Genomic DNA, 21,176 nt, shown 5'->3' on the forward strand with positions numbered 1-21,176 from the left:
TGGTGGGATGGATAGGAGTGAAAGCCAAGGTGGTGATTAGGAAGACAATCAGGAATAAATACACCAAAATGACCAGGAAATATCTATAAAGGAGGAATAGTAAGAATAGACGGATTTGTCTGCCCAAATCCAAAACACATTAGGAGACAACAATAGTTAAGTCAGCTTGAGGCCAACGCTGGAATAATGAGGCAGATAAATGGCACAGAAACAGATCTTACGAATAAGGTGACATTTCAAACCAATATGGTGGTAGGTTTCAATAACTCATGGCTGGACGTCTGGCTATCCAATATGAAAAAAGTAAAGGGAAGTTCCCATATCACACCATACTCAAAAATAAACTCCAGTTTATCGGCTCAGTTGGTAGAGCACGTGACTCTGGATCTTGAGGTTGTGAGTTTGAGCCCCACATTGGGGGAAGGAGGGTAAAGATTAGTTAAAAAATAAACTGCAGATGAATTAAATATTTAAACATAAAAATTCAATAGGACTTGGCTTCCCTGGGGGAAACTCAGAGGATGGAAGGGAAAATATCTTACCGATTTGACTATGTAAGAATTTAAAACTAATGGATGGCAAAAGACACTGAAAAATACTTAAGAGGTAAATGGCAAACTAATGGAAAATGTTTGCTACAAAGGATTAATCATCTTAATATATAAAAAGAAAACAACCCTAAAAGAAAAACAGGCGAAAGCTATGTATGGGAGATTCATAGTAGAAAAGAAAAAGGCCATTCAATATACGGAAAAAAAAAAATGTTCCTTTTCCCTGGCAATAAAAAAAAAAAAGTAAATTCAAATGAGTTACTATTCACTTTTTAGACTGGCAAAGAGTAAAGCATGTCTGCAAGGTTGTGGGGAAAGGCCACTTTCAAGTTCTTGGCTGTAATATTAATTGAAATGTCTTTGGAGGACAAGTCAGCCTTATCTGTCAACATTTTAGATATACATGCCCTTTGACCCATCAGCTCAACTTCAGGAATTAGAACACGGAAATACGTTTACTGTGGCCATGCAACATTAATCATCAAAAGCAAACTAAATGTTAGATGAGGTGTCCTTCAATGGGGCCACAAATACAATGTCGCATCCACAGTGGCATATTATGTTGTCATTAAAGAGAACGAGGTGGGTGTGTATAAACTAAAGCATCTCATGAAGATGCATACACATTGCTAGAAAGATGGTTGACTATACCGCAAATTGTTAAGGGCGGTTACCTCTGGAGAGAGACCTGCTTCAAGCTGGAGCGTGAGCTAGGGACGTTTTTCCATATTGCCTCATGCTTTGAATTCCTTACCCCGAGCATGGATCACCCTTCCTTCCGCTGTCTCATCTGTGCTCCTTGGCCTGCTGGCCTGCTGGCTCCGTGTCAGAGCCGGCTGCTCATGCTCGCTCTATCCCGGGCCCAGGGATCATCTGGTGCCAGATCCTGGACGGCCACCTGGAGGAGGCTGAGCACCAGCTAGAATTCCTGAACGAGGTGCAGCAGTCCCTCGGAAAGTCTGAGGTCAGAGCTCTCTGGGGATATGGGTTGCTCCAGGATTCCGTACCTCCCCCCCAACCCAGTTTCCAGTATCCAGCAGCCCATGCGGCCTGGACTCCTGCTTCACCCCCACCTACCCACTGCCCGGCTGGCATTGGTGCCAAAGACCTGGACCTGCCTCCCACAGGTGCTGGTTTTTCTCCAGGCCCTTCTGGCATCCCGGAAGCACACGGGGGAGCAGGAAGCCACTGCACTCCTGAAGGAGGCTGCAGAGCTACACTTCTCCAGCATGCAGGGCCTCCCCCTGGGCTCTGAGTACTTCGAAAAACTGGACCCCCTCTTCCTGGTCTGCATCGCCAAGGAGTACTTGTTCTTCTGCCCCAAGCAGGTTAGCAGAAGTCCTATCCTCATGGCGGGGGTCTGGAGCAGAGGTCTGGACAGAGGCAGGGACCTCACCTGGCTGGCCACCAGGCAGCTCTGTGCCCCTGCAGTTAGGGAACCCCTTCTCCTTCAAACTTGCATGTGTAGCATGTGAATCACCTGAAAGTTGTTCCAGGGCAGATTCTGATTTGGGGGGGGGCGGAGCTGGGGGGAGAGAGCCAGCCTCTGGAACAAGCTCCCAGATGATGCTCCCTCGAGCTGCTGGTCCACAGACCACACGTGGAGGAGCAGGGCACTAGCCGTGCCCCTGCCTTTATCCTAGAATAACCAGGTTCCTTTTTTCCAGAAGTCTTCTAAGAAGTCTGTTAGCCTTTACTTGTTTGCCTGTTTCCCTGGCCAGCCAAGATTCCGTGTGGGCAAGGATCCTGTCCCCCAGTGCCATGTAATGAGTCGTCCCACAAATATTTATCAAGTGCACTAACCATGTGCCAGACACCAGGTTAGGTACTGGGGACACAATAGCGAAAACCAAGTCCCCGCTCTCCGGAGCTTATGCTCTAGTCCTCGATGGCAAAGAGTGGATAATAAACATGTGGAATGAAGTAAAATTCCTGCACTGAAACAGGGTTTTCTGAGAGCTTTGGGAGTCTGTCTGGCATGGGGCAAACCGTACAGCCAGGCCCCGTGTTCCTCCAGCCCCGGTCACCAGGCCAGATGGTGTCTCCACTCCTTAAACAAGTCGCCATGATCCTGAATCCTGTAGTCAAAGCAGCGCCAGCTCTGATCGACCCTCTGTATGTGATGGCTCAGGTCAAGTACCTCTCAGGTGAGCCCAAGGGTCCCCCCACATCTGCTCATCTGTTCAGACATTGCCCCAGGTGAGCGCCCACAGGCCCCCGGCCTGGGGTGTTACACACACCCTCACCCAGGCTTGCCCGAATCTCTGGCCTCCACTCCCCTGAAACCCGCCTGACTTCCGTGGCCAGCAGGGGTCTCTCCCACCCGGCCTGCTGCTTGTTGCTTCCGTGCTCTGCGCCAGGTAATAGTCCCTGAACTTCCATTATTACACCAGGGCCGCGCCAACACTGGGCTCCGTGAGTCCTCAAAATAGACAGAAATTCCCTCAGGAGGTTTGCATTCTAGTAAGGGGAAATAGACAATAAACATAACAACTAAGTGCACCTGGTTGTTAGGACACAGTAATGCCATGGAGAAAAGTAAAGCAGGGGAGGGGAGGGGGTGGCAGGGTTGCAGTTTTTTCAAGGTAGTCCGGAAGGCCTCATGGGGAGGTGAGACCCTGTAGTATTAGGCTTTCAGAGCCTCAGAGTGGCCAGAGCGATACCCTTCCAGCTCTTTCCATCTCAAGGCCCAGGCCCTGGAGAGAGGGGGTGGGGGAGGGGAGAAGCCTCCACGGGAGCCTTATTGTCCTCTCTGAGTACTCTCCTGCACCCTGCTGTCTTGCACCCTGCGTCTGCCTGGAAGATAGGCTCATCTCTGGTGTGCTGGGGGCTTCCGAAGGATCCCAAATGCCAAGGCATGTGTCTGGCCTCTGGCACTGCCTTGTGGGTCACACTGTGCAGAGGGCTCCGCCCTCTTCATCCTCCAGCCCCCCAGTGTATGTGGGTTCCAGGCTTACCCACAGTTTCAGGGGCTCCTGGGTACGAGGCAAAGGCAGGAGCATGCCCCCAGGGGTGCTGCAGCTGCCAACAAGCAGGTTTCAGGCCAAAGCCAGGTCTCCAGCTGCTTAGGTTGCCATAGTGACATCTTCACAGTTCTGTAGCACACAAGGAAGGAGCAGGGAGTTGGGACCCACAAGCAGGTGCTCCCCACCCGCTAGGTTATGGACCCTGAGCAGGAACTGTTGAGAGACCTGGATGCAGAGGGAGGAGGACCTTCCTACCAGCTCAGTGCACCCCACCCTTGGGCGGCCACTGCTGCCCGCTGAGGGCCAGCCTGGCTGCAGGGAAACCCTGTAGCCCCCTAGTGCCTGGGCATTCAGAGCTCAGCCTTAAGAGCCAGTGGCCCTGGATTTCAATGCTGACTTGGTCCCTTGCAAGCTGAGTGACTTATCGTCACGGGGTTCCAGTCCTACAGCTAAAAGACACAGATAATACTGCCAATCTCGCAGGGCCGGGCAAATATTAAACCACCCTTTCTAAAGGTGCTTTGCATGTGTTGGGCATAGAGCAGGTGCTTCATAAGTTGGGGCTATTATAGTTGCCATTATTGTTAGGATTCACTCTGCTCTGAGGTGTGGGAATCAAGACTTAAGTGTTCCCCGGAGCTTCCAGACAGAGCAGTGACGTGACTTAGCCGTCTCCCTGAGGGTTACAGAGAGAAAGGAGGGGTCACACCCTGGTTCGAGTTTCCTGGCTTTTGTCTGGGTCAAGGCACAAACTGTAGTTCTGGTTTTAAGAAGAGAACTCTGAGTGAAACAGAACAGAACCAGGTCAAATGGCAACTTGGGTATTTCCGGGCAACGGGACATAGAAATTTCATTCTGCCTTTACGTACTGGGCCCTGGGAGTCCCCGGGGACCCCTGGATGTAGAGGCCTGTTTCTCATTCCTAGGAGAGTTAGAGAATGCCCAGAGCACTCTGCAGCGCTGCCTGGAGCTGGACCCCACCTCCGTGGATGCCCACCTCCTCATGTCCCACATCTACCTGGCACAGGGCAATTTTGCCATGTGTTCTCACTGCTTAGAGCTGGGCGTCAGCCACAACTTCCAGGTGGGGGTCCTCTATGCCCAGCCGCCCACTCAGCACCCAACGGCCCACCCAGCTGCAGCCCCTATTTGCCCCGGGGGGGAGGGTAGCCCCAGGAGCTCCCTGCAGCCTTCAGACCCTTCTGCTGGCCAAAGGCAGGGGCAGGCTCAGTGGGCTTCTGGCACTTTCTCCAGGCTGGGTGCTGTGAGTAGCCGCAGCAGCATGCCAGAGCCCCGTGCCCCACTGTGCTCCTCTAGGTCCGAGACCACCCCCTCTACCACTACATCAAGGCCAGGGCCCTCAACAAGTCTGGGGACTATCCAGAAGCCATAAGGACACTGAAAATGATCATAAAATTACCAACTCGGAAGATGGAAGAAGGCAAGAAGTTCCGTGGGCCCTCTGTACAGCCCAGCGAGCGGGTGTCCATCCTACTGGAACTGGCAGATGCCCTCCGGATGAATGGGGAGCTGGTAAGAGATGGCATGCTCTCTTCCCTTGGGACTGGGGCATTTGGAGGTCCAGGGTAATCAACCCAGGCTCTTTGATTCTGGCTGATGTTTATTTGTGCTACTATTTGAGCCTTTATTCATTTGGAAGCACATCTTCCCCCTGCCTAAAGGCTTCAGAGGCTCCCACTGCCCTCAAGATAAAGTCCAAACCCTACTGGGTCCTGCATGATCTATCCCCTGCCTACCTCACTGTCCCCACGAGGATCCCACGCAGGCAGAGCACAGAGGCCCATGAGGGCAGCCGCAGGTGGTCAGGCAGACTGGGCGATGTAGAGCTCCAGTGGATGTCATCATCCCACCACAATCTTTATGAACTGTGTCCCCTTGGAGTTTCGTGGTATACAATTTGCTCAACTGTATGAGGCAGCGCTGGGGCCTTGGAGGGGCTGGGTAGGCAAAGGCAGCGAGCACCTGAGCATCCCATGCTGGTGTAAAGGAGCAGCGGAGAGCACAGAGGCGGGGAGGGGGAGAGCTGGCTCCCCATGCTCCCTTGGCCCCGCTGTCCTCCCTCACCCACCCGCTCACCTGGAAGCAGTTTGTCAGCAGAGCTTCAAGACCATTTCTGTGATCCACCGGTATGGGGGCATCTGGCCTCCTGGGAAAATCCTGCCATCAAGAAGGAACAGCCCGTGAGGGCCTTTCTCCTTAAAAGTTAAAAATTGCCTTCTGGGCAAAGATGGCGATGCAGAAGCCTGTTGGTTGTACTTTCCTCCTTTAAATCTGCCAAAAGGAACACAAGACTTAAAAGTGGGGAAGGAATCTCCATCTATAACAAAATCAGGGATGGGCCACATCCCAGAAGAGTTGATTAAACCGGTCATTTATTCGGCTAGTGATTGAGGGCCACCTATATGCCAGGCGCCATGTGAGGGCTGGGGATAGAGGAGAGCAGCCCGCAAGGTCCCTGTCCTTTCAGAACTTACCGTCCGTGGGGGAGAGAGAAAGCAGGGTGCCGTCAGTGGGACCTGAGGTTCCAGCATTTGCTTGAAACTTTCTGGAGATGTGGTCAAACCAGGAAAAGCAGGGGCATTCCGCTTTTGGAAAGGGAGGACCACTGGACAAGAACTCTCTGCTAAAATGCGTCCTTGCTTCTCTCTGTCCGGACTCCTTTCTAGGAGACGTGGGCCAGAGGAAAGGAAGGAGGGAAATGACCGGAAAATCAGTTCCGCAGCTGGCTTTGCTAGGATGACAGATCTGCAAACTGAGGCCTTCCCTGTGAGCCAGGGGTTCCATCCTGACCCCCCAGCTTCTCACAAAGTCTACCCCAAAAGGGAGGACCCACAGAAAGCTCAGAGGAAATGTGCTTTCTAGGGTGGCTGTGCTAGGCCCTCTCCCTCCCCAGCCCCGTTCCTGAGAAAAGGGAATGAAAATCTCATTTGAGAATGAGCAGTGATCAGATGGGATCCAAAATGGTGGTTATAGGGAAGGAAGGAGGCGAGGGAGAGAGGAAAGAAGGAAGGGAGGAGGGAAGAAGGGAGGAAAGGTAGGAAGGAGGGAAGGAAGGATGGGAGGGAATGAAGGAAGGCAGGAAAGAGAGAAAAGGACAGAGGGAGGAAAGAGGAGAGAGGAAACAAAATCACAAGCCAAAGACAAGTGAGGGTTACACTTTGGGAGAAAGAGTATTATACAAAATAAAAGAAATATTTATTTATTTATTTAGTTGTCTTTTTTTTTTTAAGATTTTATTTATTTATTTGACAGAGAGAGATAGCGAGAGCAGGAACACAAGCAGGGGGAGTGGGAGAGGGAGAAGCAGGCTTCCCGCGGAGCAGGGAGCCCGATGTGGGGCTCGGTCCCAGGACCCTGGGATCATGACCTGAGCCAAAGGCAGACGCTAAACGGCTGAGCCACCCAGGCGCCCCTAGAAGAAATATTTTAAAAAAACAAAAACTTTTCTGCACTCAGTGAAAATAAAAAGAACATGAACTCTTGTAAAAACCAGCTCAAAGCAGAGCACCAGAGGTCCACAGAGGGGTTCAGCTAGCAGAATTAGACAGTAAGCACAGGAAGCAGTGATCCGTTAGTCCCACTAGAAAAAACAGAAAGTGGCTGAACCCTTGCTGAGGCTCTCTGATGGAGGAAAGGGTTGAGAAAAATCACTGAAGTGATTTGAGAGGATGATGGATAAGAGAGAGACAGCAGATAGCCAGCAAACGCAAAATCAACGTTCCTGCAGAAGCGAGAAGAAACGGAACCCGGGACACGTCAGAGATGGACCAGAATGATTCCTTTAGGGGAGACACAATACAGTGACCCGGAAAGGCACTCTGTGCTGGAGAAATAGCAGTACAATATTAAGACCAAGAAATATCCTAATAGTAATGTCCTAATGAATTTACAAGAATCAAGGATTCACAATGTCATTGAAGGTTCTGACAAGCATCTGGGTAGGGAGCATATTACCCGCTGTGAGAAAAAAAAAAAAATCAACTTGGCCTCAGACTTTTACTCAACAATACTAAATTCAGGAAGACAACAGAACAATATTTATAAAATGTTGAGGGGGGAGGGTGTCCCCCCAGGATAGCTTTCATGTATGAAAGCAATAAAGGATACTCTAAAAATTCAAATAACTCCAGAATTATGGTGTTAATTAAACCTTTCTGAAAAATCTACTTGTCTATGTAATCCAGACAACTAAAAACACAAAAGAAAATGAAGGGTTTTTTTTTTAAATACTTAATTTTTTTAAGATTTTATTTATTTATTTGACAGAGAGAGAGACAGCGAAAGAGGGAACACAAGCGGGGGAGTGGAAGAGGGAGAAGCAGGCTCCCCACCGAGCAGGGAGCCCAATACGGGGCTAGATCCCAGGACCCTGAGATCATGACCTCAGCCAAAGGCAGACGCTTAACAACTGAGCCACCCAGGCGCCCTGAAAATGAAGTTTTTTATAAGTGGGAAAAAAATTTGAGCTGTAAAAGGACACATAGAACTAATCTAAATAAATCTAAATATAATTACATTGAAATACGGTCATTTCAACTCAAAGCCAGCGTAATTGCTAAGTTCTTGAAATAAAAGTTATTGAAGTCAAAATAACAATAGTATCCCATAAAAAATTCAGAGAGGAGGATGGGAAGGGGAGGTGGGGTTACTGTAAGCATGCTAGTTTTTTCCATCTTTATAGAGTGTGAAACAAAAAGTTTACAGAAAATGTGTCTTGATAGAAAGATGACTTTTTTTTTTTTAAAGATTTTATTTATCTATTTGACAGAGATAGACACAGCGAGAGAGGGAACACAAGCAGGGGGAGTGGGAGAGGGAGAAGCAGGCTTCCCACTGAGCAGGGAGCCCGATGTGGGGCTCGATCCCAGGACCCTGGGATCATGACCTGAGCTGAAGGCAGATGCTTAACGACTGAGCCACCCCAGGCGCCCCAGAAAGATGACTCTTGGTAGAATTTAAAAGAGACGATTTCCACCACTTTTATCAAGAGTTAGGAAGAAAAGAAAGCAGACCACACGTAAAGGCAGGAATGAAGTCAAACACAGCAGCATATAAAAATGAAAACAAAGCAAGTTGACAGAAAACCTGAGAATGTATCTGTGATAATAAAATTGTAAATGAAATAAATGTAGCTATTAAATAAAAGAGGCATTAGAGTGGTTTAAACAAACAGAGGGAACCCTTACTGTCTGTACTTCAAAAACCAAAGGACCCACCCAAAATGGTAGTAAAAACATGGTACAAACATACAAAGCAAACAAAAAGAAAGCAGAGGTTGAGGAAGAAATGTCTGGTAAGGCTGAATCCAAGTCAAAAAGGACCAAAATGGGGAAAGAGAGTCACTTTGTTAAAATAATCAAGGGGACAAATATAATGAAGAAATAATTCAAATAGACTTTTTGTACCAAATACCATAACATTAAAATACTTTTGGGGCACCTTGGTGGCTCAATGAGTTAAGCGTCTGCCTTCAGCTCAGGTCATGATCTCAGGTCCTGGGATCGAGCCCCAGGGGTGAGGGGGGTCTCCCTGCTCAGCGAGGAGTCTGCTTCTCCCTCTGTCCCTCTCCCTGTTCCTGCATGAGCATGTGCGTGTGTGCGCGCACTCTCTCTCTCAATAAATAAGTAAAATCTTTAAATAAACAAATTAATAAGAATAAAAATAAAACATACCTTTGACCAAAAGCAGGGAAGTACAAGGAGATGTGTCCATAGGTCTCTAACAGGAAGGAATCGCCAGCAGACGTCGAGGTGCTAAGGAACAGGCTGGTTCTTACAGTTGAAGGTTTCTGTGCCCCCAGCTAGCCGGGCACCTTCCCCCTGCCATCCCCCAGGAACAGTGGTTGTGGACATTGAAGGGCTGTCTCTCCCTTCTGCCACTGGAGCCTCTCTGCAGGTGGATGGGAGCCATCCTATCCTTGGCTTCCGTGTAGCAGAACTGCTCCCAGCTGTCTCTCTGTTTCCTTTCTCTTCCGGGGTTAGAAGTGGGAAGAGGGATCACTTTAAGTCTCCTCCAAGAGGTTTCAAGTGTTGTCAGGCCACCTGTGGTGGGCAACAGCTCAAGGAGGGTCTGTTGGCTTCCCATGTCCCAGCATGAGGCCACCAAGGTCATGCAGGATGCCATCAACGAGTTCAGTGGCACACCAGAGGAGATCCGCATCACCATCGCCAATGCGGACTTGGCCCTGAGCAAGGGGAACGTGGACATGGCGCTGAGCCTGCTGAGGAACATCACGCCCAAGCAGCCCTGCTACACGGAAGCCAAGGAAAAGATGGGCAACATCTACCTGCAGACCCGCAAAGACACCCGCCTCTACATCGGCTGCTACAGGTAAGCCCCAGGCGGCGGCACCCTTCCGGCCTCGGCTCCAGCGGTGTTTTAGGGGGTGTTTCCTCCAGATTATGTTTCTTCCACCTGGGTCTCCAGTCCGCGTCCTCCAAGTGTGTTAGATGCAAGTACAGAATTTCCTGTGGGGCAGAATTTGAGTGTGCTCAGTCAGGACGGCTCATTGCTGAGTCCTGAAGATCCGGAACTGAATCTGTCCTGCTTGGCTGCCCTGTGTGGCCCCACATTCTGGTGGGAACCATGGGAATGTGCTTCTGCCCTGGCCCCTGACTCTGCCTGTCCCTGAAGAAATGTCCAGTGACTTGATGTGGCCGATGAGAGGGGCAAGAACGGGGAGAGCTGGGGTTAGAAGCCCTGTCTATATACTTTGACACGGGGGCCTCCAAAGTACCTTCCCAGCCCCTCCCTCAAACAAAACTCTGCCTCCTCAATCCAGGTGGGAGGCGGTGCTGGGGGTGGGGTGGGGTGGGGGAGGTGAAGCCAAGAGCAGTGGGAAACCAATAAACAGTGGAGTGGTCACATGGAGTTTTAGAAAGTGCAGGATGCCTGCTTATGCAGAGGGATCTGGGGGGTGGGGGGGTGTTTAAGAGTGGAGGCCAGAGGGGTGGATGGAAGCTCTGGCATGATCCAGAAAACAGACAAGGAGAGCCTAGACTAAGGTGGCTAACCCAGGCCCTCATGCACAGTGGGCTTTCAAGGAGTACTGAGTGATGAATGGATAAATGGATGAATGAATTAGTTAGTGGGAAAGAAGAGGAGGAGGTGGATTCAGAAACATGAAAGATGTACAGGTCTGAGCTAAGTTTTTGGTTGCTTTTGCAGGGAGCTCTGCGAACACCTGCCTGGTCCCCACACCAGCCTGCTACTGGGTGATGCTTTCATGAACATTCAGGAGGTGAGTGAAAGCCTCATGGCCTTGCCAAGTGGTCCCCCGATCTCACTCTTCTCTCCAGTGGGAGAGAAGAGAGACAGAGAGAGAGAGACCTCTGGACACTTTCCCACCAGCCCGAAAAGGCCCTGGAGGTTTATGAGGAGGCCTATAGAAAGAACCCACACGATGCATCCCTGGTCAGGAGGATCGGGCAAGCCTATGTGAAGACCCACCAGTACACCAAGGTCAGGCTAGGTTGGGGTGGGGAGGTGGGGGCAGCCCAGCAGAGAAGAGGGAGGAGGATGCATGAGTAGGAGGGTCTGGATGGGAGGGGAGTGGCTGCATTTCCACCCTAGCTCCCTGCTGAATGGGGTACCAAGGGGAGAATTCAGAAGCCAGCCACCCACCCCCACCCAGCACACACTCCTGCTCAGCTTGAGCCCTCTGCAGCTGGGAGGGCCTTTCCATCTCAGGCTTCTGTGTTCTGGAGGGACACACAGGTGTGGTGGCCACTGAGGGAACGCAGTGTGAGGCATTCAAGGTAGAACCAAACCCAATGCCAGTATTTCCTGTTTGCCCTAAGGCAATTAATTATTATGAGGCCGCACAGAAGATCAGTGGACAGGACTTTCTGTGCTGTGATCTGGCTGAGCTGCTCCTGAAGTTAAAGAAATTCAACAAGGCAGAGAAAGTTCTGAAACAAGCACTGGAACATGACTTCGGTGAGGCCATGTCCTAAAGTCTCTCCCCCAGCATACTGCGGCCCCCTCTGCCCCCTCTCCCGACTCTTCTCCTGCAGAGTGATGCAGGGGTCCTGAGCCCAGTCCCCTCCCTCCCCCATCCCTGGCTTCCCAGGGGCCAGAGAACACTGATTTGGGTTTCCATTTTGCAGTCAAAGACATCTCGACCATGATGAACGATGTCAAGTGCTTGCTTTTGCTGGCAAAGGTTTATAAGAGTCATAAAAAGGAAGATGTGGTGGGAACTTTGAATGAGGTAATTGACAACAGACAACAGACTCAAGCTCTTTATCTGCCGTTTCCTGATGGGAGCTATAAAAGGAAGGATAGGACTGCAGGTCTGGAAGGCTCCAGGCCTGGCCCTCAAAAGAGGACCTAGGTTACACCTCAGACCTCTGCCTTCCATTTATTCCCACACCTGTGCTCTTCGTTGATGGTGCCCCAAAGTGCCCAAAGGCCGGCTGGGCCGGGCTGGGGAAGGCAGGGAGGAAGAAGGTGCCCTTGTCCTCAAGGATGCTGGTGGTGATAATACTGGACAATGCTGGTTGCACAGCAGTAGGCTTTTTGCTTTCTTATTAATTCTCACAGCGGCCCGTTGAGATAAGCACTGTGACATTCCTGTTCCACAGATGAGGCTCCGAGAGATTAAGAAATGTACCCAACGTCACACTGCTAGCCAATGCTGGAGCTGAGATTGGAACCAGGTCTGACCTGATCCAACCGAAGCTCTTTCCCCACCGGGCTGCCCCAAGGGGACACTTCCCAGCCATTCCCGCCATACCTTCCTCGCTCTTTCTAGCAAGGGCGTCGCCAGCCACTTGTTCCTGGGGGGCGTTCTGCGGGGGTAGAAGCAGAGCCCACTCTCTCACTGCTGGAGGTGATTTAGTCCCTTGCTTCCCATTGGATTCCCACTCCTGTTTGGCCCTTAGAAAGCCCAAAGCTTAACCCTGGCGTCTTCGTTCCTCTCGTTCCGATGCTCCCCGGTTACTCGCTTGACCCTTTTATGTCGTGGATATTTGCAGACGCTGCCTCAAATTCCCGGCAGGGCAATACTCAGTGCATATGGGTCTATCAAACCCCAGCCTGCTCTGAGCACCTACTGTGTGCTTGTTCTCGTGCCAGTTAGACACGGGAAGTAGCAGGGTGTCATGGAAACAGGTAAACAAGTACAGTCCAGTAGAGTGTTTTGTTTGGGTGCCTTTGCTTCTCCTCCTGCCCCAGAGGCAGAGTCAGCTGAGTAGTCAGCCAGTGGCCTTGCCTGTCCAGAGTGACCCAGATTTGCTCAAGGGCACTTGAGATGCCCTTTCTGAGAATCTGCTGACACGGAAACAAGAGCGTGGGGACTTGTGAATTGGCCTGAGATCTAGCACATCAGGCTCTAAGTCTCTGATCCTGAGTTTACTGGTCTCCCCAGGCCATGGACCTCCAGTCTCGGATACTGAAGCGCGTTCCACTGGAGCAACCAGAAATGACCGCCCCCCAGAAGCAACTGGCAGCCTCCATCTGTGTCCAGTTTGGGGAGCACTACTTGGCAGAGAAGGAGTTTGCCAAGGCCGTGCGGTCTTATAAGGATGCCCTCTTCTACTCACCTGTCGACAATAAGGTGGGGTCCTCAAAGCCAGAACCAGCCCCTTCTCTTGGGCCATGATGTCTTGCCGACACCCCTGCTGAGGGGTAGAGGCCAGGTCCTTTCCTGGGCTGCCCTGAGGAGCTGCAGGTGTAAGGGCCCGGGGCCGCTGGTGTGGGGAGCCTGCTTTAGCTGACCCCGGGGCCCTCAGCCATCACAGCCGTTGGACCGAGGCTGGGAAGCCTCCCTTTGGACAGCCATTGTGGGAGGTAGAGCGGGAAAGGTGCTGCCGGAAGTCATGTTAGTATGGCATTTCCAGGTCCCCCTTGGAGGTGGGGACACAGTGAGAGCTGTAGCTGCCAGGGGCCTTCAGGCACAAAGCCAGACTAAGCTTCCAAGGAGGTTTAGGGTCATGCGGGAGGTATGGCCCACATGAGGCGATGGTGGCTGGAGTCCACACTAGGAGAACGGAGGAAGAGCTTAGTGCCACTCTGCCGGGCCATTCATTCATTCATTCATTCATTCATTTAACACGCGCTCATTTGGGGCACCTGGGTGGCTCAGTCGGTTAAGCGTCTGCCTTCGGCTCAGGTCGTGATCCCAGAATCCTGGGATCGAGCCCCACAGGCTCTCTGCTCAGTGGGAAGCCTGCCTCTCCCTCGCCCTCTGCCTGCCTCTCTGCCTCCTTGTGCTGTCTCCTTCTGTCAAATAAATAAATAATTAAAATCTTTAAAAACAAACAAAAAAACAAAGCATGCACTCATTTAAGAGAGATCTCATATGCACCAGGCTCAGTGCTAGGCCCGGGAGACAATGGGCCAAGACCTGTCCCTGCCCATAGACTGCCTCGGGAAGGGGGACAGATGAGCACACTTGCAGTTCCAATGCCACACAAAACGTGCCTGCATGTGGGTCCGCACACTGTGGGAACTCAGAAGACGGGCACCTGGCCCGGAGTCTGGGGCACAGAAGGCGGCCCAGAGGTGGTTTGGTCAGAGCCGGAGCTGAGGGATAAGTACGAGTTACCCAGGCCCCAAGTGTCAGAGGTTAGTTAGTAAAACACATGGTATGATTGGAGTACTGGTGAGGGAAAAGGGGAGGGCCAGAGACCTATTGTGAAGGCAGAACTAAGAGAAATGGGTGATGAGAGCTGGAGACATCAGTCTCCGCGTTTTCCCATGATGCTCACTGGTCGATTCTGTCTGGTCTTGTCGCAGGTGGTGCTGGAGCTGGCGCGGCTCTACCTCCTGCAGGGGCAGTTGGACTTGTGCGAGCAGCACTGTGCCATCCTCCTGCAGTCGGAGCAGAACCATGAGACCGCCTCAGTGGTATGCGGCCGCCGGACCTTCTGCCTACCCTCCCCAGGCTCCCTGTGACCGCCCGAGGGCTGCTGCCTAGCCCCAGAACTCAGACACCTGGCCACCCTGGCCCCAGGGGCGGCCAGGCAGAGGGGACGGAGCACAGGGGCCGGCTGCCCTTCACGCGGTAGGGGGTGGGCTGGCAGCCGGGGGCAACGTCATGGGGGAGGCAGGGAGGCTGATTCCCCCCCGTGGCTGGGGGTGGGGGGTGGTGAACCACACCCATAGTTGGTGAAAGCAAGGGTGGGACAGGTTCCTGGGTTTACAGAAGTGTGTGGGAAAAGGCCTCTCCTGTCTTGACTTCTCTCCTCCCTAACACCCAGCCAGCCACCAGGGCTACCCCACAGAAGAGGGGAGCCCTCATTCCACCTCCACTGCCTATGGCCGGCAGTTCTCAGACACGAGCCGAGGGGCTGGTTCTGCTGCCTGTCAAAGGGTCCCACTGGTGTCCACCCCTGGGCTTATCTTCCCACTTCCGTCCTCGCCCCAGCTCTCCCCCCGCCCCAGGCAGGCCCTTCCTTCTGGGCTCCTCCTGTGGCCGCTTCTCCCTGTGCCCCGAGAGGCTCCCCTGGAAGTCCTTTCCCACCTGCCCTGCTTATCCCCACCCCAGGCCAGCCTCCCCACCCCCGTCCCCAGGCCCCTGCGAACTGCTGCCAGGAATTCTGGAGCACCATATGTTTTCTGATAGATGATGGCTGACCTGATGTTTAGAAAACAGAAATACGAAGCCGCTGTCGATCTCTACCGCCAAGTCCTGGAGAAAGCGCCAGGTAACTGCCTGCATCAGTTCCCACCCCGCAAGGGCTGCTCTCCCGGAGAAGGGTGGGCCCCCTCCCCTCCTTCCTGACTGGGCAGAGGAAGCCCCTTCCTCTCTGATTGTTCCCAGAGAGGCAGGAAACTGATAAAGCCCCGATGGAACATGCTGGCCCTTCCTGAGTCCAAGGGGCCAGTTCCTGGTCTCAGGCAGGGCAGTGCTTGGCATAGGACCCAGGAGAGCCTGTCTGTCCCCGCATCACAGCCATTGGACTGGATGTGGCCCCCTTCTGAGGTCACAGCACCTGGAGGTGGCTAGAAATTCTCCCTGATTAGGTAGCTACATTTCCCCTCACTGCAATATCAAAGCACCCCTCTTGCCGGGGCAGGGACCATACCTGAAGCTCAGACTTGAGCCCCCACAGGCCCACAACCAGCTCTGCCTAGAGGCCCAGCAGAGTGCTGCTGTTAGGAGTGCGAATCCTGGAGCCAGATGGCCTATGTCTAACTCAAGCTCTTCCACTCACCAGCTGTGTAACCGTTGGCAGAGAACTTCTTTGTGTCTCAGTTTCCATCATCTGTGAAATGGGAAAAATAGGTACCTCGTTGTGTGGTTAATATATAGGTAAAGCACTTCCTGCCACATACTGTACAAGTGTTAGCTATTATTACTGCTTTTCAGTATGATTATTATTATTCTCTCAACTTTGGAGACCAGTGGAGACATTAAAGCTGCTGGGATGTCCCTGCTCAGCCCAAATGGGCAGTGTCTGCTGGTCCCCTCACTTCTCCATGCCTGCCCACCGCACCCAACAGGACTTAGCTAGTGGTTATCACAGCCTGAATATTTCTGCTCTCTTATTTTAGACAATTTTGTGGTATTGAATAAACTAATTGATCTGCTATGGAGAAGTGGCAGACTTGAAGATGCCCCTGCCTTCTTTGAATTGACCAAGAGGATGTCCAGCCGCGTTCCTTTGGAGCCAGGGTTCAACTACTGCAGAGGCATCTACAGCTGGTGAGTTGGGGCGAGGGGGGGGGGGTAGGGAAGGGGGCTGTCAGGGCAGTTGTAGGCAGGGGCTTCTTCCTAGCAGACACGCTGGGCTTCTGCAGAAATCCAGCCTGCAGATCAGGGAGAGCAGCGATCCAGACCCGCTGTGTGCAGACTCAGGGAGTGGCTCCTGCGTGTCCCTGCCCTCCCTGGCCCTCAGTTTCCCTCTCTGGTTCTTGGATTTCTCTTCTCCGCTACAGGCACATAGGGCAACCCAACGAAGCACTGAAGTTCCTAAACAAAGCGCGCAAGGACAGCACTTGGGGCCAGAGTGCCACCTACTACATGGTGCAGATCTGTCTGAACCCAGACAACGAGATCGTGGGCGGAGAGGTTTTTGAGAACCTGGTGGCTGAGAGCAAGTAGGGGCCCGGCTGACCTGGGGGCGGGGGCGCAGGGGCAGGACCCTGGGAAAGGCGGGGAGAGCCACGCGCGGCGAGGTCCAGGCCGAGTGAGGGCCCCGCGGTTCCCGGGTTCCCGTGTCCAACGGCCGCAGCTCCACCGACAGGAAGGACTCAGAGCAGCACGGCGTGCGCACCGCGGAGAAGCTGCTGCGTGAGTTCTACCCGCGCTCGGCCTGGGGCCAGACCCAGCTGCGGCTCCTGCAGAACCTCTGCCTGCTGGCCACCCGGGAGAAGGCCAACGTGGAGGCGGCGCTGGGCACCTTCATCGAGATGGCGCAGGTTGAGGTGGGCCGGCGCGCGGGGCGGGCGGCGGGGGGCGAGGCTGGGGGCCCAGCGCGCCGACGCCCGCTCCCACCCCCCCACCCCCGCCCCGTGTGCAGAAGGACAGCGTACCCGCCCTGCTGGCCACGGCACAGGCCTACGCGCTGCTGAAGCAGGTCCCCAAGGCGCGCACGCAGCTGAAGCGTCTGGCCAAGGCCCCGTGGGCGCTGGGCGAGGCGCAGGATCTGGAGAAGAGCTGGCTCCTCCTGGCTGACCTTTACTGCCAGGGCGGCAAGTTCGACCTGGCCACCGAGCTGCTGCGGCGCTGCATGCAATACAACAAGGCAGGGGGCGCGCTGCCGTCGGGGAAGCGGGGACGCCAGGTGGAGGCGGGGCGCAAGGGGCGCGTGGACGTCGGGGGCAGAGGAGGTGCGGGTTGGAACCCGCTGAGAAGAGGCCGGACAAAAGGGGGGCATATGCACGCTAGAGCAAGATGGGAACGGGGGCCCGGGGGCAGGTGGGGGTAGGGGGACGGGGCAAGGCAAGAGGAGGCTCACCGGGTCGGGCAGCCAAGAGAGATGGGAAGGGTTCAGGGGGTCGAGGGGCGTGGGGGTCAGAGCAGGAGGGCTGTGGGGAAAGGGGTCATGCACGCGTCGGGGTAGCCTAGAGGGGGAGAAAAGTTGACCCCTTGCAAAGGTGGGAGATGCTGCTGGAGTCCCTGAGAGGTTCAAGTTAATGCGGCTCACCACCCTCCTTTGACCCCCCCCTCCCCCGCGGGTTGTACCCTGTGCTGGGACCGGGTGTGGCTTTCCCTACAGTCCTGCTGCAAGGCCTATGAGTACATGGGCTTCATCATGGAGAAGGAGCAGTCCTACAAAGACGCAGCCACCAACTACGAGCTGGCCTGGAAGTACAGTCATCGTGCCAGCCCTGCCATTGGTAAGGCCAGCAGCCGCGGTGCATGTGGGCGAGGAGGGACATGGGCAGGCGGCCCACTACCCTGGCTCTTGGGTAGTTAGGGTGCCACTGTCTGTGTTCCCTGTGCCCCTGGACAGGCTTCAAACTCGCTTTCAACTATTTGAAGGACAAGAGATTTGTGGAGGCCATTGAAGTCTGCCACCATGTAAGCCCCTGGGAGACATTGAGGGTGGGGGTAGGGGGCTGGGTGAAGTGACTTGGTCCTGGGGCAGGGACAGACACCCCTGGCCTGACGCTGCACCCCCTTTCTCCCTCTGCCCCAGGTCCTCAGAGAGCATCCTAACTACCCCCAAATCAGAGAAGAAATTTTGGAAAAGGCCCAAGGGTCTCTGAGGCCCTAGGTGTGGTCAGTGGGAGCCAAGGCGGGTGGAAGCCATCAAGCTACAGATGTTTCACAGAGGGGTTGGGAAGTGGGGCAGGGGAGAAGAGATTCAGAAAATGACATATTCTTACCCATTGCTATATTGTGTGTGGTTTATTTGAATCATGCCTCATCGGGTCTAAGGGGCATCCCAAAGCTTTGTGTTTTTAAGGCACAAGAGGCAATTTTGCTCTGAGGAAGAGAGGGATCCTCCAGCCTAGCTTATGCTGGGCTCCTTGGGCACCTTCTTCCATTTTTATTCCAGACTCTGTGAGGGAGCAGAGGGGAACAAAGAGGTGGTTTAAAAAACAAGTTCCCTACCGCTATTGTCATATTATTCTGTCAATTTATAAATGCCTCCCCTCTCCTCTCTGGTCTCCAGACCCCCAGAGCTCAAGAAGCAACTGCTCCTCCCTGCCCTGCCGGCCACACCATCCTGCCCGGCTGGGGCACAGACAGGAGGACCAGCTCAGAGGGTCCCAGAGCTGAGGCTCTGTGTGAGGGAGGCCATCATCCTGCAGCTTGTGAGGGCCCTTGGCTCACTCTGTCCATAAATTCTGTCTCCCCAAGTCCTCTGCTGGTCTCTGCTGCTCCTCACTGGTTTGGGACAAACCTGATTACCCATGCCTGGTACAGGGAAATACAGCCCAAGAAAAAATAGTTCCCACTTCACATTTTCTAAAAGACACTGACAAACAAATTTATCCTCCAGAAACCCTTTTCACCCCTCGGGGGACACAAGCAGTGACCCCTATTTAGATGAATTATGTTACTTGTAACGGGCAAGAGGGTGACAGAGGTCACTTTTGCTCCAGCTCCCAACACCTCTCGTTTTTCATGATGGCAGTAATGGGCCAGTCTGGCTTAGAGGAACAAACTCTGAACTGGGAGTCAGGAGTGTGACCTTCCCAAGACCATCCGCTCTTTGGACCTCAGTGTCCCCCTCTGTGGCAGGACATTAGACTAGATGTGCGTGTTCCCAAACCATGACACAAATCCCTGCCAGTGATATACAGCAAACATTTTACAATTTAATAACTATGTGTTTAAATATCATTGTTACATAACAGAGAAAAATAACTAGTATGATGAACTCATGAATTCCTGAGTGCTGTTAACTCAGAATGGTTCTACCTTCTAAGCGTATCAATGTAATTGATGTAAAGCAAAATACTTAGTATGAGTAGAATGCAGCTATGGCAAAATTTTCAAGAGAAGTCGTCCAGTGATGAAAGTTTGGGAACTGAACAGGGAGGGGTTGCTTTTAGAACACACAGAATTGTCCTTGGTGGTGGCTGAGCCTTGTTTTTATAACATCCTGCTGATCACATGCGTGGCCTCTTGATCTGAGTCAATGACCTGGAATGCTTTCCCCAGGTTACTACCATCCTTCCTATGGGAAACCAGTCCCCTTTCCTAGCATCTGCTTTACAATCTGGTTTCTTGGGGTGGGTCGTTGAGAGACAGGTTTGTCTGTATGGAGAATGATGCTGTAAAGGATTGTACATTAATCACACTTTTATTGCTGTAAAACCTAAATTGTCTTCATTTATCTTAAAAAAAAAAAAAAAAAAAAAAAAGCCCAGGAAGCGTTCCTGTTGCCCTAGACAGGGAGTGGGCAGGTTCAGTCCAGCCATGGGCTGTGTCCATGGTTTAGGAGCCTGTGGGGGCTTCCAGCCAGGGAGCTGGAGCGGCCAGGAGCTGCCATCCAGACCCCCAGGCTAATCAGAGCAGGGCCTCAGAGCCCTTGGAGAGACCCAGATTTTGAATCACGCATGCTGAAGCAATCTCTACAAGAGGGTTCCCGGGGACCCTCGGGGGGAGGACAAACAACGGAATGTACCAGGATACTCCACCCTGACAAGCCTAAGGCCTGGCTGTCCCTGGCTAAGTTGGTTACAGGGACAGGCTGCCCACCATAGGCCAGGCTCCAAGCTATGGATCCTCTCCCAGCCATTGACCATATGGCCACGTGGCCATGTCCAGAGATAAGAGACAGATACCCAAAGAGTGACAGAACTTGCAAACAAGAGAGGATAGAACATAGAAATAGAGGCAGAAATATAAAAACAAAATGGAAGTCACAAACAAGGCTTGCATGTCCCCGGCACTCTCCTAAGTGCTGTATATATGCGAACTGAGCAAGCTTATGAGGTGAGCGGTGTTATTGTTTGCACAGTATTGAGGACACCAAGACCCAGTGGTGGTAGAGGGGACAGGACCTGCATAAGTCACCTTCTTAGGTAGTAGAAGAGCTGGGATTTGAATCTGGCACTCTGGGTCTGTGCTCGCACCCAATAAGCCACAGAGATGAAATAAGGAGAGCCCAGCACAGACCAAAAGGCAGAGAATTAGAGCCAGGTCTGGTCTCCTTGCTTGGTCCTCCCTTCCAGCCCTTTGTATAAATCATTATTCCTAAGGGGGAGGTTGACCTTGCTCCGCAGGCCCTAGTCTGAGAGTCCCCAGGGCAGGGTGTGGCCTGCTCCTCTGGCCTGCAGCCGGGCTGCTGGGGACAGGTCAGACGGGTCTGGCTGGTGCGGATGGTTGAGGTCCTGCAGCTTCCCCGTGCTCAAGTCCCCAGGGGCCTCAGCAGGGGCCTCAGCAGCTCAGCCCCACACGAGGCCTCTACCGGCCACATCTCACTGCCTGCCCCTAACTGGGGGGAGCGGGGGAGGCAGGCAGTGCGACAAGTGGGAAACAGCCCGGGTGGATAGCCAGGTCTCAGAAGACTGCCCTGCGGCTGCGCACCACCACCCCAGGAGCCCACTGGAGAGAGATGGGTTCCTGGAAAGGGAAAACTGCTCTACCTGCCAGGCAACCTCCCAGCTGGCTTCTTGGCTCCAAGGTGACAGGCCTGCATGGAAGGGGGCCCACTGCGTTGTGGCCCCCACTCCTACCCCAACATAGCCTCAGTGTCCACACTGCCCTGCGGGACCCATCTCCCCCTCC

At 53.2% G+C, this 21,176-nt stretch overlaps 1 protein-coding gene across 1 annotated transcript in view; it reads left to right on the forward strand.

Moving 5' to 3' along the window:
- TTC21A (tetratricopeptide repeat domain 21A) overlaps nucleotides 1–18,225 on the forward strand; it is a 31,383-nt gene extending 13,158 nt beyond the window's left edge. The window contains exons 10-29 of the mRNA XM_034992335.1: nucleotides 1,418–1,515; nucleotides 1,679–1,879; nucleotides 2,569–2,698; nucleotides 4,444–4,601; nucleotides 4,835–5,050; nucleotides 9,630–9,868; nucleotides 10,706–10,778; nucleotides 10,889–10,999; nucleotides 11,338–11,476; nucleotides 11,647–11,750; nucleotides 12,909–13,097; nucleotides 14,279–14,389; nucleotides 15,108–15,189; nucleotides 16,040–16,190; nucleotides 16,424–16,585; nucleotides 16,732–16,912; nucleotides 17,008–17,232; nucleotides 17,707–17,827; nucleotides 17,944–18,011; nucleotides 18,130–18,225. Of these exons, the coding sequence (XP_034848226.1) occupies nucleotides 1,418–1,515; nucleotides 1,679–1,879; nucleotides 2,569–2,698; nucleotides 4,444–4,601; nucleotides 4,835–5,050; nucleotides 9,630–9,868; nucleotides 10,706–10,778; nucleotides 10,889–10,999; nucleotides 11,338–11,476; nucleotides 11,647–11,750; nucleotides 12,909–13,097; nucleotides 14,279–14,389; nucleotides 15,108–15,189; nucleotides 16,040–16,190; nucleotides 16,424–16,585; nucleotides 16,732–16,912; nucleotides 17,008–17,232; nucleotides 17,707–17,827; nucleotides 17,944–18,011; nucleotides 18,130–18,207 (2,837 nt within the window). The 3' untranslated portion in view covers nucleotides 18,208–18,225. The remainder of the gene's footprint in view (nucleotides 1–1,417; nucleotides 1,516–1,678; nucleotides 1,880–2,568; nucleotides 2,699–4,443; nucleotides 4,602–4,834; nucleotides 5,051–9,629; nucleotides 9,869–10,705; nucleotides 10,779–10,888; nucleotides 11,000–11,337; nucleotides 11,477–11,646; nucleotides 11,751–12,908; nucleotides 13,098–14,278; nucleotides 14,390–15,107; nucleotides 15,190–16,039; nucleotides 16,191–16,423; nucleotides 16,586–16,731; nucleotides 16,913–17,007; nucleotides 17,233–17,706; nucleotides 17,828–17,943; nucleotides 18,012–18,129) is intronic.
- The last annotated feature ends 2,951 nt before the right edge of the window (nucleotides 18,226–21,176 follow it).

This window comes from Mirounga leonina, unplaced genomic scaffold, assembly GCF_011800145.1.
Source record: "Mirounga leonina isolate KUSES-001 unplaced genomic scaffold, KU_Mleo_1.0 Mir_115, whole genome shotgun sequence".
NCBI classification, from domain to species: domain Eukaryota; kingdom Metazoa; phylum Chordata; class Mammalia; order Carnivora; family Phocidae; genus Mirounga; species Mirounga leonina.